This window comes from Coregonus lavaretus, assembly GCF_964263955.1.
Source record: "Coregonus lavaretus genome assembly, contig: HAP1_SCAFFOLD_1871, whole genome shotgun sequence".
Taxonomy (NCBI): domain Eukaryota; kingdom Metazoa; phylum Chordata; class Actinopteri; order Salmoniformes; family Salmonidae; genus Coregonus; species Coregonus lavaretus.
The window spans coordinates 1-16,404 of record NW_028160268.1 but is presented as its reverse complement, the minus strand read 5'-3'; the positions used below and the strand labels follow the sequence as shown (position 1 = coordinate 16,404).

Here is a 16,404-nt window from a genome sequence, read left to right as displayed (position 1 = left end):
GGGCAGGACTTTCTATTTACGAATGTATCATTCGCCCGTCGACAGTTTTTAGAGTTACCTGGAATGACAGAGGCAGGTATTGGAATCCGTCTCGAAGGACCAAGCTGTTACGTGAATTATTTAACAAACTATTTCAGTGTCTCTGTGCGTCTCCCAAAATCAAGTAACGGCCAGAGTCCCGGTCTGCATAGTCAGAAATGTTTATTCATTGAGAATTCTGCCATCACAATTTCAGAGTCCATCTTTTATACTCATACGTCATACAAAAAATCCCTCCCCTCTTTAGGCGGGCTGTAGCTTTCCACTTTAAAACTGCTCTCCTGACCATCAGTTCACACACACACACATACATACACACACACACACATGCATACACACACACATACATACACACACACACACACACACACACTCTTCCAAGCCTACAGTTTCTCTCCTCCCTAAATTCCTCAGTTATCTTGGTTTCTCAGTTGCCTGTAGACAGTTATCCTTGTCCTTTGTTGTCTGGTCTAACTCTTACTCACATTGCTAAATAGTAGCTCAATGTCATAGTCTTTACTGGTCCTACACACACACATTCTAACACATTATACACAGTTTCAGGGTGTAATAATTAGTCATTAATAATTATTCTATCAAGTATATAACTCTACATCTAACCTGACTAGTAATGTCCACTTTGTCTTGTTCTACAGTATATAACTCTATAACCTGACTAGTAATGTCCACTTTGTCTTGTTCTACAGTATATAACTCTATAACCTGACTAGTAATGTCCACTTTGTCTTGTTCTACAGTATATAACTCTATAACCTGACTAGTAATGTCCACTTTGTCTTGTTCTACAGTATATAACTCTACATCTAACCTGACTAGTAATGTCCACTTTGTCTTGTTCTACAGTATATAACTCTATAACCTGACTAGTAATGTCCACTTTGTCTTGTTCTACAGTATATAACTCTATAACCTGACTAGTAATGTCCACTTTGTCTTGTTCTACAGTATATAACTCTATAACCTGACTAGTAATGTCCACTTTGTCTTGTTCTACAGTATATAACTCTATAACCTGACTAGTAATGTCCACTTTGTCTTGTTCTACAGTATATAACTCTATAACCTGACTAGTAATGTCCACTTTGTCTTGTTCTACAGTATATAACTCTATAACCTGACTAGTAATGTCCACTTTGTCTTGTTCTACAGTATATAACTCTACATCTAACCTGACTAGTAATGTCCACTTTGTCTTGTTCTACAGTATATAACTCTATAACCTGACTAGTAATGTCCACTTTGTCTTGTTCTACAGTATATAACTCTACATCTAACCTGACTAGTATTGTCCACTTTGTCTTGTTATACAGTATATAACTCTATATCTAACCTGACTAGTAATGTCCACTTTGTCTTGTTCTACAGTATATAACTCTATAACCTGACTAGTAATGTCCACTTTGTCTTTTTCTACAGTATATAACTCTATAACCTGACTAGTAATGTCCACTTTGTCTTGTTCTACAGTATATAACTCTACATCTAACCTGACTAGTAATGTCCACTTTGTCTTGTTCTACAGTATATAACTCTATAACCTGACTAGTAATGTCCACTTTGTCTTGTTCTACAGTATATAACTCTATAACCTGACTAGAAATGTCCACTTTGTCTTGTTCTACAGTATATAACTCTATAACCTGACTAGTAATGTCCACTTTGTCTTGTTCTACAGTATATAACTCTATAACCTGACTAGAAATGTCCACATTGTCTTGTTCTACAGTATATAACTCTATAACCTGACTAGTAATGTCCACTTTGTCTTGTTATACAGTATATAACTCTATAACCTGACTAGTAATGTCCACTTTGTCTTGTTCTACAGTATATAACTCTACATCTAACCTGACTAGTAATGTCCACTTTGTCTTGTTCTACAGTATATAACTATATAACCTGACTAGTAATGTCCACTTTGTCTTGTTCTACAGTATATAACTCTACATCTAACCTGACTAGTAATGTCCACTTTGTCTTGTTCTACAGTATATAACTCTATAACCTGACTAGTAATGTCCACTTTGTCTTGTTCTACAGTATATAACTCTACATCTAACCTGACTAGTAATGTCCACTTTGTCTTGTTCTACAGTATATAACTATATAACCTGACTAGTAATGTCCACTTTGTCTTGTTCTACAGTATATAACTCTACATCTAACCTGACTAGTAATGTCCACTTTGTCTTGTTCTACAGTATATACCTCTATAACCTGACTAGTAATGTCCACTTTGTCTTGTTCTACAGTATATAACTCTACAACCTGACTAGTAATGTCCACTTTGTCTTGTTCTACAGTATATAACTCTATAACCTGACTAGTAATGTCCACTTTGTCTTGTTCTACAGTATATACCTCTATAACCTGACTAGTAATGTCCACTTTGTCTTGTTCTACAGTATATAACTCTATAACCTGACTAGTAATGTCCACTTTGTCTTGTTCTACAGTATATAACTCTATAACCTGACTAGTAATGTCCACTTTGTCTTGTTCTACAGTATATACCTCTATAACCTGACTAGTAATGTCCACTTTGTCTTGTTCTACAGTATATAACTCTATAACCTGACTAGTAATGTCCACTTTGTCTTGTTCTACAGTATATAACTCTATAACCTGACTAGTAATGTCCACTTTGTCTTGTTCTACAGTATATAACTCTATAACCTGACTAGTAATGTCCACTTTGTCTTGTTCTACAGTATATAACTCTACATCTAACCTGACTAGTAATGTCCACTTTGTCTTGTTCTACAGTATATAACTCTATAACCTGACTAGTAATGTCCACTTTGTCTTGTTCTACAGTATATAACTCTACATCTAACCTGACTAGTAATGTCCACTTTGTCTTGTTCTACAGTATATAACTCTATAACCTGACTAGTAATGTCCACTTTGTCTTGTTCTACAGTATATAACTCTACATCTAACCTGACTAGTAATGTCCACTTTGTCTTGTTCTACAGTATATAACTCTACATCTAACCTGACTAGTATTGTCCACTTTGTCTTGTTATACAGTATATAACTCTATAACCTGACTAGTAATGTCCACTTTGTCTTGTTATACAGTATATAACTCTATATCTAACCTGACTAGTAATGTCCACTTTGTCTTGTTCTACAGTATATAACTCTATAACCTGACTAGTAATGTCCACTTTGTCTTGTTCTACAGTATATAACTCTATATCCTGACTAGTAATGTCCACTTTGTCTTGTTCTACAGTATATAACTCTATAACCTGACTAGTAATGTCCACTTTGTCTTGTTCTACAGTATATAACTCTACATCTAACCTGACTAGTAATGTCCACTTTGTCTTGTTCTACAGTATATAACTCTATAACCTGACTAGTAATGTCCACTTTGTCTTGTTCTACAGTATATAACTCTATAACCTGACTAGTAATGTCCACTTTGTCTTGTTCTACAGTATATAACTCTATAACCTGACTAGTAATGTCCACTTTGTCTTGTTCTACAGTATATAACTCTATAACCTGACTAGTAATGTCCACTTTGTCTTTTTCTACAGTATATAACTCTATAACCTGACTAGTAATGTCCACTTTGTCTTGTTATACAGTATATAACTCTATATCTAACCTGACTAGTAATGTCCACTTTGTCTTGTTCTACAGTATATAACTCTATAACCTGACTAGTAATGTCCACTTTGTCTTGTTCTACAGTATATAACTCTATATCCTGACTAGTAATGTCCACTTTGTCTTGTTCTACAGTATATAACTCTATAACCTGACTAGTAATGTCCACTTTGTCTTGTTCTACAGTATATAACTCTACATCTAACCTGACTAGTAATGTCCACTTTGTCTTGTTCTACAGTATATAACTCTATAACCTGACTAGTAATGTCCACTTTGTCTTGTTCTACAGTATATAACTCTATAACCTGACTAGTAATGTCCACTTTGTCTTGTTCTACAGTATATAACTCTATAACCTGACTAGTAATGTCCACTTTGTCTTGTTCTACAGTATATAACTCTATAACCTGACTAGTAATGTCCACTTTGTCTTTTTCTACAGTATATAACTCTATAACCTGACTAGTAATGTCCACTTTGTCTTGTTCTACAGTATATAACTCTATAACCTGACTAGTAATGTCCACTTTGTCTTGTTCTACAGTATATAACTCTATAACCTGACAAGTAATGTCCACTTTGTCTTGTTCTACAGTATATAACTCTACATCTAACCTGACTAGTAATGTCCACTTTGTCTTGTTCTACAGTATATAACTCTATAACCTGACTAGTAATGTCCACTTTGTCTTGTTCTACAGTATATAACTCTATAACCTGACTAGAAATGTCCACTTTGTCTTGTTCTACAGTATATAACTCTATAACCTGACTAGTAATGTCCACTTTGTCTTGTTCTACTGTATATAACTCTATAACCTGACTAGAAATGTCCACATTGTCTTGTTCTACAGTATATAACTCTATAACCTGACTAGTAATGTCCACTTTGTCTTGTTATACAGTATATAACTCTATAACCTGACTAGTAATGTCCACTTTGTCTTGTTCTACAGTATATAACTCTACATCTAACCTGACTAGTAATGTCCACTTTGTCTTGTTCTACAGTATATAACTCTATAACCTGACTAGTAATGTCCACTTTGTCTTGTTCTACAGTATATAACTCTACATCTAACCTGACTAGTAATGTCCACTTTGTCTTGTTCTACAGTATATAACTCTATAACCTGACTAGTAATGTCCACTTTGTCTTGTTCTACAGTATATAACTCTACATCTAACCTGACTAGTAATGTCCACTTTGTCTTGTTCTACAGTATATAACTATATAACCTGACTAGTAATGTCCACTTTGTCTTGTTCTACAGTATATAACTCTACATCTAACCTGACTAGTAATGTCCACTTTGTCTTGTTCTACAGTATATACCTCTATAACCTGACTAGTAATGTCCACTTTGTCTTGTTCTACAGTATATAACTCTACAACCTGACTAGTAATGTCCACTTTGTCTTGTTCTACAGTATATAACTCTATAACCTGACTAGTAATGTCCACTTTGTCTTGTTCTACAGTATATACCTCTATAACCTGACTAGTAATGTCCACTTTGTCTTGTTCTACAGTATATAACTCTATAACCTGACTAGTAATGTCCACTTTGTCTTGTTCTACAGTATATAACTCTATAACCTGACTAGTAATGTCCACTTTGTCTTGTTCTACAGTATATACCTCTATAACCTGACTAGTAATGTCCACTTTGTCTTGTTCTACAGTATATAACTCTATAACCTGACTAGTAATGTCCACTTTGTCTTGTTCTACAGTATATAACTCTACATCTAACCTGACTAGTAATGTCCACTTTGTCTTGTTCTACAGTATATAACTCTATAACCTGACTAGTAATGTCCACTTTGTCTTGTTATACAGTATATAACTCTATAACCTGACTAGTAATGTCCATATTGTCTTGTTCTACAGTATATAACTCTATAACCTGACTAGTAATGTCCACTTTGTCTTGTTCTACAGTATATAACTCTATAACCTGACTAATAATGTCCACTTTGTCTTGTTCTACAGTATATAACTCTATAACCTGACTAGTAATGTCCACTTTGTCTTGTTCTACAGTATTTAACTCTATAACCTGACTAGTATTGTCCACTTTGTCTTGTTCTACAGTATATAACTCTACATCTAACCTGACTAGTAATGTCCACTTTGTCTTGTTCTACAGTATATAACTCTATAACCTGACTAGTAATGTCCACTTTGTCTTGTTCTACAGTATATAACTCTACATCTAACCTGACTAGTAATGTCCACTTTGTCTTGTTCTACAGTATATAACTCTATAACCTGACTAGTAATGTCCACTTTGTCTTGTTCTACAGTATATAACTATATAACCTGACTAGTAATGTCCACTTTGTCTTGTTCTACAGTATATAACTCAATAACCTGACTAGTAATGTCCACTTTGTCTTGTTCTACAGTATATAACTCTATAACCTGACTAGTAATGTCCACTTTTTCTTGTTCTACAGTATATAACTCTACATATAACCTGACTAGTAATGTCCACTTTGTCTTGTTCTACAGTATATAACTCTATAACCTGACTAGTAATGTCCACTTTGTCTTGTTCTACAGTATATAACTCTATAACCTGACTAGTAATGTCCACTTTGTCTTGTTCTACAGTATATAACTCTATAACCTGACTAGTAATGTCCACTTTGTCTTGTTCTACAGTATATAACTCTATAACCTGACTAGTAATGTCCACTTTGTCTTGTTCTACAGTATATAACTCTATAACCTGACTAGTAATGTCCACTTTGTCTTGTTCTACAGTATATAACTCTATAACCTGACTAGTAATGTCCACTTTGTCTTGTTCTACAGTATATAACTCTATAACCTGACTAGTAATGTCCACTTTGTCTTGTTCTACAGTATATAACTCTACATCTAACCTGACTAGTAATGTCCACTTTGTCTTGTTCTACAGTATATAACTCTATAACCTGACTAGTAATGTCCACTTTGTCTTGTTCTACAGTATTTAACTCTATAACCTGACTAGTATTGTCCACTTTGTCTTGTTCTACAGTATATAACTCTACATCTAACCTGACTAGTAATGTCCACTTTGTCTTGTTCTACAGTATATAACTCTATAACCTGACTAGTAATGTCCACTTTGTCTTGTTCTACAGTATATAACTCTACATCTAACCTGACTAGTAATGTCCACTTTGTCTTGTTCTACAGTATATAACTCTATAACCTGACTAGTAATGTCCACTTTGTCTTGTTCTACAGTATATAACTATATAACCTGACTAGTAATGTCCACTTTGTCTTGTTCTACAGTATATAACTCAATAACCTGACTAGTAATGTCCACTTTGTCTTGTTCTACAGTATATAACTCTATAACCTGACTAGTAATGTCCACTTTTTTTTGTTCTACCATATATAACTCTACATATAACCTGACTAGTAATGTCCACTTTGTCTTGTTCTACAGTATATAACTCTATAACCTGACTAGTAATGTCCACTTTGTCTTGTTCTACAGTATATAACTCTATAACCTGACTAGTAATGTCCACTTTGTCTTGTTCTACAGTATATAACTCTATAACCTGACTAGTAATGTCCACTTTGTCTTGTTCTACAGTATATAACTCTATAACCTGACTAGTAATGTCCACTTTGTCTTGTTCTACAGTATATAACTCTATAACCTGACTAGTAATGTCCACTTTGTCTTGTTCTACAGTATATAACTCTATAACCTGACTAGTAATGTCCACTTTGTCTTGTTCTACAGTATATAACTCTACATCTAACCTGACTAGTAATGTCCACTTTGTCTTGTTCTACAGTATATAACTCTATAACCTGACTAGTAATGTCCACTTTGTCTTGTTTTACAGTATATAACTCTATAACCTGACTAGTAATGTCCACTTTGTCTTGTTCTACAGTATATAACTCTATAACCTGACTAGTAATGTCCACTTTGTCTTGTTCTACAGTATATAACTCTATAACCTGACTAGTAATGTCCACTTTGTCTTGTTCTACATTATATAACTCTACATCTAACCTGACTAGTAATGTCCACTTTGTCTTGTTCTACAGTATATAACTCTATAACCTGACTAGTAATGTCCACTTTGTCTTGTTCTACAGTATATAACTCTACATCTAACCTGACTAGTAATGTCCACTTTGTCTTGTTCTACAGTATATAACTCTATAACCTGACTAGTAATGTCCACTTTGTCTTGTTCTACAGTATATAACTATATAACCTGACTAGTAATGTCCACTTTGTCTTGTTCTTCAGTATATAACTCTATAACCTGACTAGTAATGTCCACTTTGTCTTGTTATACAGTATATAACTCTATAACCTGACTAGTAATGTCCACTTTGTCTTGTTCTACAGTATATAACTCTACATCTAACATGACTAGTAATGTCCACTTTGTCTTGTTCTACAGTATATAACTCTATAACCTGACTAGTAATGTCCACTTTGTCTTGTTCTACAGTATATAACTCTACATCTAACCTGACTAGTAATGTCCACTTTGTCTTGTTCTACAGTATATAACTCTATAACCTGACTAGTAATGTCCACTTTGTATTGTTCTACAGTATATAACTCTACATCTAACCTGACTAGTAATGTCCACTTTGTCTTGTTCTACAGTATATAACTCTATAACCTGACTAGTAATGTCCACTTTGTCTTGTTCTACAGTATATAACTCTACATCTAACCTGATTAGTAATGTCCACTTTGTCTTGTTCTACAGTATATAACTCTATAACCTGACTAGTAATGACCACTTTGTCTTGTTCTACAGTATATAACTCTACATCTAACCTGACTAGTAATGTCCACTTTGTCTTGTTCTACAGTATATAACTCTATAACCTGACTAGTAATGTCCACTTTGTCTTGTTCTACAGTATATAACTATATAACCTGACTAGTAATGTCCACTTTGTCTTTTTCTACAGTATATAACTCTATAACCTGACTAGTAATGTCCACTTTGTCTTGTTCTACAGTATATAACTCTACATTTAACCTGACTAGTAATGTCCACTTTGTCTTGTTCTACAGTATATAACTCTATAACCTGACTAGTAATGTCCACTTTGTCTTGTTCTACAGTATATAACTCTATAACCTGACTAGTAATGTCCACTTTGTCTTGTTCTACAGTATATAACTCTATAACCTGACTAGTAATGTCCACTTTGTCTTGTTCTACAGTATATAACTCTATAACCTGACTAGTAATGTCCACTTTGTCTAGTTCTACATTATATAACTCTATAACCTGACTAGTAATGTCCACGTTGTCTTGTTCTACAGTATATAACTCTACATCTAACCTGACTAGTAATGTCCACTTTGTCTTGTTCTACAGTATATAACTCTACATCTAACCTGACTAGTAATGTCCACTTTGTCTTGTTCTACAGTATATAACTCTATAACCTGACTAGTAATGTCCACTTTGTCTTGTTCTACAGTATATAACTCTACATCTAACCTGACTAGTAATGTCCACTTTGTCTTGTTCTACAGTATATAACGCTATAACCTGACTAGTAATGTCCACTTTGTCTTGTTCTACAGTATATAACTCTACATCTAACCTGACTAGTAATGTCCACTTTGTCTTGTTCTACAGTATATAACTCTATAACCTGACTAGTAATGTCCACTTTGTCTTGTTCTACAGTATATAACTCTACATCTAACCTGACTAGTAATGTCCACTTTGTCTTGTTCTACAGTATATAACTCTATAACCTGACTAGTAATGTCCACTTTGTCTTGTTCTACAGTATATAACTCTACATCTAACCTGACTAGTAATGTCCACTTTGTCTTGTTCTACAGTATATAACTCTATAACCTGACTAGTAATGTCCACTTTGTCTTGTTCTACAGTATATAACTATATAACCTGACTAGTAATGTCCACTTTGTCTTTTTCTACAGTATATAACTCTATAACCTGACTAGTAATGTCCACTTTGTCTTGTTCTACAGTATATAACTCTACATCTAACCTGACTAGTAATGTCCACTTTGTCTTGTTCTACAGTATATAACTCTATAATCTGACTAGTAATGTCCACTTTGTCTTGTTCTACAGTATATAACTCTGTAACCTGACTAGTAATGTCCACTTTGTCTTGTTCTACAGTATATAACTCTATAACCTGACTAGTAATGTCCACTTTGTCTTGTTCTACAGTATATAACTCTATAACCTGACTAGTAATGTCCACTTTGTCTTGTTCTACAGTATATAACTCTATAACCTGACTAGTAATGTCCACTTTGTCTTGTTCTACAGTATATAACTCTACATCTAACCTGACTAGTAATGTCCACTTTGTCTTGTTCTACAGTATATAACTCTATAACCTGACTAGTAATGTCCACTTTGTCTTGTTCTACAGTATATAACTCTATAACCTGACTAGTAATGTCCACTTTGTCTTGTTCTACAGTATATAACTCTATAACCTGACTAGTAATGTCCACTTTGTCTTGTTCTACAGTATATAACTCTATAACCTGACTAGAAATGTCCACTTTGTCTTGTTCTACAGTATATAACTCTATAACCTGACTAGTAATGTCCACTTTGTCTTGTTATACAGTATATAACTCTATAACCTGACTAGTAATGTCCATATTGTCTTGTTCTACAGTATATAACTCTATAACCTGACTAGTAATGTCCACTTTGTCTTGTTCTACAGTATATAACTCTATAACCTGACTAGTAACGTCCACTTTGTCTTGTTCTACAGTATATAACTCTACATCTAACCTGACTAGTAATGTCCACTTTGTCTTGTTCTACAGTATATAACTCTATAACCTGACTAGTAATGTCCACTTTGTCTTGTTCTACAGTATATAACTCTACATCTAACCTGACTAGTAATGTCCACTTTGTCTTGTTCTACAGTATATAACTCTATAACCTGACTAGTAATGTCCACTTTGTCTTGTTCTACAGTATATAACTCTATAACCTGACTAGTAATGTCCACTTTGTCTTGTTCTACAGTATATAACTCTACATCTAACCTGACTAGTAATGTCCACTTTGTCTTGTTCTACAGTATATAACTCTATAACCTGACTAGTAATGTCCACTTTGTCTTGTTCTACAGTATATAACTCTATAACCTGACTAGTAATGTCCACTTTGTCTTGTTCTACAGTATATAACTATATAACCTGACTAGTAATGTCCACTTTGTCTTGTTATACAGTATATAACTCTATAACCTGACTAGTAATGTCCACTCTGTCTTGTTCTACAGTATATAACTCTACATCTAACCTGACTAGTAATGTCCACTTTGTCTTGTTCTACAGTATATAACTATATAACCTGATTAGTAATGTCCACTTTGTCTTGTTCTACAGTATATAACTCTACATCTAACCTGACTAGTAATGTCCACTTTGTCTTGTTCTACAGTATATAACTCTACATCTAACCTGACTAGTAATGTCCACTTTGTCTTGTTCTACAGTATATAACTCTATAACCTGACTAGTAATGTCCACTTTGTCTTGTTCTACAGTATATAACTCTACATCTAACCTGACTAGTAATGTCCACTTTGTCTTGTTCTACAGTATATAACTCTACATCTAACCTGACTAGTAATGTCCACTTTGTCTTGTTCTACAGTATATAACTCTATAACCTGACTAGTAATGTCCACTTTGTCTTTTTCTACAGTATATAACTCTATAACCTGACTAGTAATGTCCACTTTGTCTTGTTCTACAGTATATACCTCTACGTCTAACCTGACTAGTAATGTCCACTTTGTCTTGTTCTACAGTATATAACTCTATAACCTGACTAGTAATGTCCACTTTGTCTTGTTCTACAGTATATAACTCTATAACCTGACTAGTAATGTCCACTTTGTCTTGTTCTACAGTATATAACTCTACATCTAACCTGACTAGTAATGTTCACTTTGTCTTGTTCTACAGTATATAACTCTATAACCTGACTAGTAATGTCCACTTTGTCTTGTTCTACAGTATATAACTCTACATCTAACCTGACTAGTAATGTCCACTTTGTCTTGTTCTACAGTATATAACTCTATAACCTGACTAGTAATGTCCACTTTGTCTTGTTCTACAGTATATAACTCTACATCTAACCTGACTAGAAATGTCCACTTTGTCTTGTTCTACAGTATATAACTCTATAACCTGACTAGTAATGTCCACTTTGTCTTGTTCTACAGTATATAACTCTATAACCTGACTAGTAATGTCCACTTTGTCTTGTTCTACAGTATATAACTCTATAACCTGACTAGTAATGTCCACTTTGTCTTGTTCTACATTATATAACTCTACATCTAACTTGACTAGTAATGTCCACTTTGTCTTGTTCTACAGTATATAACTCTATAACCTGACTAGTAATGTCCACTTTGTCTTGTTCTACAGTATATAACTCTACATCTAACCTGACTAGTAATGTCCACTTTGTCTTGTTCTACAGTATATAACTAGTAATGTCCACTTTGTCTTGTTCTACAGTATATAACTCTACATCTAACCTGGCTAGTAATGTCCACTTTGTCTTGTTCTACAGTATATAACTCTATAACCTGACTAGTAATGTCCACTTTGTCTTGTTCTACAGTATATAACTCTATAACCTGACTAGTAATGTCCACTTTGTCTTGTTCTACAGTATATAACTCTATAACCTGACTAGTAATGTCCACTTTGTCTTGTTCTACAGTATATAACTCTATAACCTGACTAGTAATGTCCACTTTGTCTTGTTCTACAGTATATAACTCTATAACCTGACTAGTAATGTCCACTTTGTCTTGTTCTACAGTATATAACTCTATAACCTGACTAGTAATGTCCACTTTGTCTTGTTCTACAGTATATAACTCTATAACCTGACTAGTAATGTCCACTTTGTCTTGTTCTACAGTATATAACTCTATAACCTGACTAGTAATGTCCACTTTGTCTTGTTCTACAGTATATAACTCTATAACCTGACTAGTAATGTCCACTTTGTCTTGTTCTACAGTATATAACTCTATAACCTGACTAGTAATGTCCACTTTGTCTTGTTCTACAGTATATACCTCTATAACCTGACTAGTAATGTCCACTTTGTCTTGTTCTACAGTATATAACTCTATAACCTGACTAGTAATGTCCACTTTGTCTTGTTCTACAGTATATAACTCTACATCTAACCTGACTAGTAATGTCCACTTTGTCTTGTTCTACAGTATATAACTCTACATCTAACCTGACTAGTAATGTCCACTTTGTCTTGTTCTACAGTATATAACTCTATAACCTGACTAGTAATGTCCACTTTGTCTTTTTCTACAGTATATAACTCTATAACCTGACTAGTAATGTCCACTTTGTCTTGTTCTACAGTATATACCTCTACGTCTAACCTGACTAGTAATGTCCACTTTGTCTTGTTCTACAGTATATAACTCTATAACCTGACTAGTAATGTCCACTTTGTCTTGTTCTACAGTATATAACTCTATAACCTGACTAGTAATGTCCACTTTGTCTTGTTCTACAGTATATAACTCTATAACCTGACTAGTAATGTCCACTTTGTCTTGTTCTACATTATATAACTCTACATCTAACTTGACTAGTAATGTCCACTTTGTCTTGTTCTACAGTATATAACTCTATAACCTGACTAGTAATGTCCACTTTGTCTTGTTCTACAGTATATAACTCTACATCTAACCTGACTAGTAATGTCCACTTTGTCTTGTTCTACAGTATATAACTAGTAATGTCCACTTTGTCTTGTTCTACAGTATATAACTCTACATCTAACCTGGCTAGTAATGTCCACTTTGTCTTGTTCTACAGTATATAACTCTATAACCTGACTAGTAATGTCCACTTTGTCTTGTTCTACAGTATATAACTCTATAACCTGACTAGTAATGTCCACTTTGTCTTGTTCTACAGTATATAACTCTATAACCTGACTAGTAATGTCCACTTTGTCTTGTTCTACAGTATATAACTCTTTAACCTGACTAGTAATGTCCACTTTGTCTTGTTCTACAGTATATAACTCTATAACCTGACTAGTAATGTCCACTTTGTCTTGTTCTACAGTATATAACTCTATAACCTGACTAGTAATGTCCACTTTGTCTTGTTCTACAGTATATAACTCTATAACCTGACTAGTAATGTCCACTTTGTCTTGTTCTACAGTATATAACTCTATAACCTGACTAGTAATGTCCACTTTGTCTTGTTCTACAGTATATAACTCTATAACCTGACTAGTAATGTCCACTTTGTCTTGTTCTACAGTATATAACTCTATAACCTGACTAGTAATGTCCACTTTGTCTTGTTCTACAGTATATAACTCTATAACCTGACTAGTAATGTCCACTTTGTCTTGTTCTACAGTATATACCTCTATAACCTGACTAGTAATGTCCACTTTGTCTTGTTCTACAGTATATAACTCTATAACCTGACTAGTAATGTCCACTTTGTCTTGTTCTACAGTATATAACTCTACATCTAACCTGACTAGTAATGTCCACTTTGTCTTGTTCTACAGTATATAACTCTACATCTAACCTGACTAGTAATGTCCACTTTGTCTTGTTCTACAGTATATAACTCTATAACCTGACTAGTAATGTCCACTTTGTCTTTTTCTACAGTATATAACTCTATAACCTGACTAGTAATGTCCACTTTGTCTTGTTCTACAGTATATACCTCTACGTCTAACCTGACTAGTAATGTCCACTTTGTCTTGTTCTACAGTATATAACTCTATAACCTGACTAGTAATGTCCACTTTGTCTTGTTCTACAGTATATAACTATATAACCTGACTAGTAATGTCCACTTTGTCTTGTTCTACAGTATATAACTCTATAACCTGACTAGTAATGTCCACTTTGTCTTGTTCTACATTATATAACTCTACATCTAACTTGACTAGTAATGTCCACTTTGTCTTGTTCTACAGTATATAACTCTATAACCTGACTAGTAATGTCCACTTTGTCTTGTTCTACAGTATATAACTCTACATCTAACCTGACTAGTAATGTCCACTTTGTCTTGTTCTACAGTATATAACTAGTAATGTCCACTTTGTCTTGTTCTACAGTATATAACTCTACATCTAACCTGGCTAGTAATGTCCACTTTGTCTTGTTCTACAGTATATAACTCTATAACCTGACTAGTAATGTCCACTTTGTCTTGTTCTACAGTATATAACTCTATAACCTGACTAGTAATGTCCACTTTGTCTTGTTCTACAGTATATAACTCTATAACCTGACTAGTAATGTCCACTTTGTCTTGTTCTACAGTATATAACTCTATAACCTGACTAGTAATGTCCACTTTGTCTTGTTCTACAGTATATAACTCTATAACCTGACTAGTAATGTCCACTTTGTCTTGTTCTACAGTATATAACTCTATAACCTGACTAGTAATGTCCACTTTGTCTTGTTCTACAGTATATAACTCTATAACCTGACTAGTAATGTCCACTTTGTCTTGTTCTACAGTATATAACTCTATAACCTGACTAGTAATGTCCACTTTGTCTTGTTCTACAGTATATAACTCTATAACCTGACTAGTAATGTCCACTTTGTCTTGTTCTACAGTATATAACTCTACATCTCTTTTCTAACCTGACCAGGTGCCAAGTTTGTGGACAACTACAAGGATGGAATCATTCAAGGCGTTACCAATGTGATGCCCATAGTATTTGAGCTGTTCAATGAGGAGTTGTACACCATGAAGACCCAGACGACCAGCAAGGACCAGATGACACTGTTGTACGAGGCCCTGGACTCAAGAGGGAAAGAGGTTAAATCAAACTTTTACAGGATTCTACTGGATCTGGAACCTGACCTTGTCATAGACCTGGGTAAGAACCTCTTATAAATACTATAAAAATGTTTTTACTCTTTCATTATGGGGTATTGTGTGTATCTTGAGGGACAAAAAACAATTTAGTCAATTTTAGAATAAGGCTGTAACTTAACAAAATGTGGAAAAAGTAAAGGGGTCTGAATACTTTCCGAATGCACTGTATCATTGGAATATAAACCTTATCTAGTCTATCACCTGGGTAAGAACCTCTCTACCTCTGGTTACATATCACTGGAATATAAACCTTATCTAGTCTATCACCTGGGTAAGAACCTCTACCTCTGGTTACATATCACTGGAATATAAACCTTATCTAGTCTATCACCTGGGTAAGAACCTCTCTACATCTGGTTACATATCACTGGAATATAAACCTTATCTAGTCTATCACCTGGGTAAGAACCTCTCTACCTCTGGTTACATATCACTGGAATATAAACCTTATTTAGTCTATCACCTGGGTAAGAACCTCTCTACCTCTGGTTACATATCACTGGAATATAAACCTTATCTAGTCTATCACCTGTGTAAGAACCTCTCTACCTCTGGTTACATATCACTGGAATATAAACCTTATCTAGTCTATCACCTGGGTAAGAACCTCTCTACCTCTGGTTACATATCACTGGAATATAAACCTTATCTAGTCTATCACCTGGGTAAGAACCTCTCTACCTCTGGTTACATATCACTGGAATATAAACCTTATCTAGTCTATCACCTGGGTAAGAACCTCTCTACCTCTGGT

At 34.1% G+C, this 16,404-nt stretch overlaps 1 protein-coding gene across 1 annotated transcript in view; it reads left to right on the top strand.

The window, feature by feature from the left end:
- LOC311121965 (butyrophilin subfamily 3 member A2-like) overlaps positions 1-15,651 on the top strand; it is a gene marked incomplete at its 3' end in the record, with an annotated part of 86,541 nt that extends 70,890 nt beyond the window's left edge. The window contains exon 7 of the mRNA XM_084196395.1: positions 15,421-15,651. Coding sequence (XP_084052521.1) covers positions 15,421-15,651 — 231 coding nt within the window. The remainder of the gene's footprint in view (positions 1-15,420) is intronic.
- Positions 15,652-16,404: the final 753 nt, after the last annotated feature.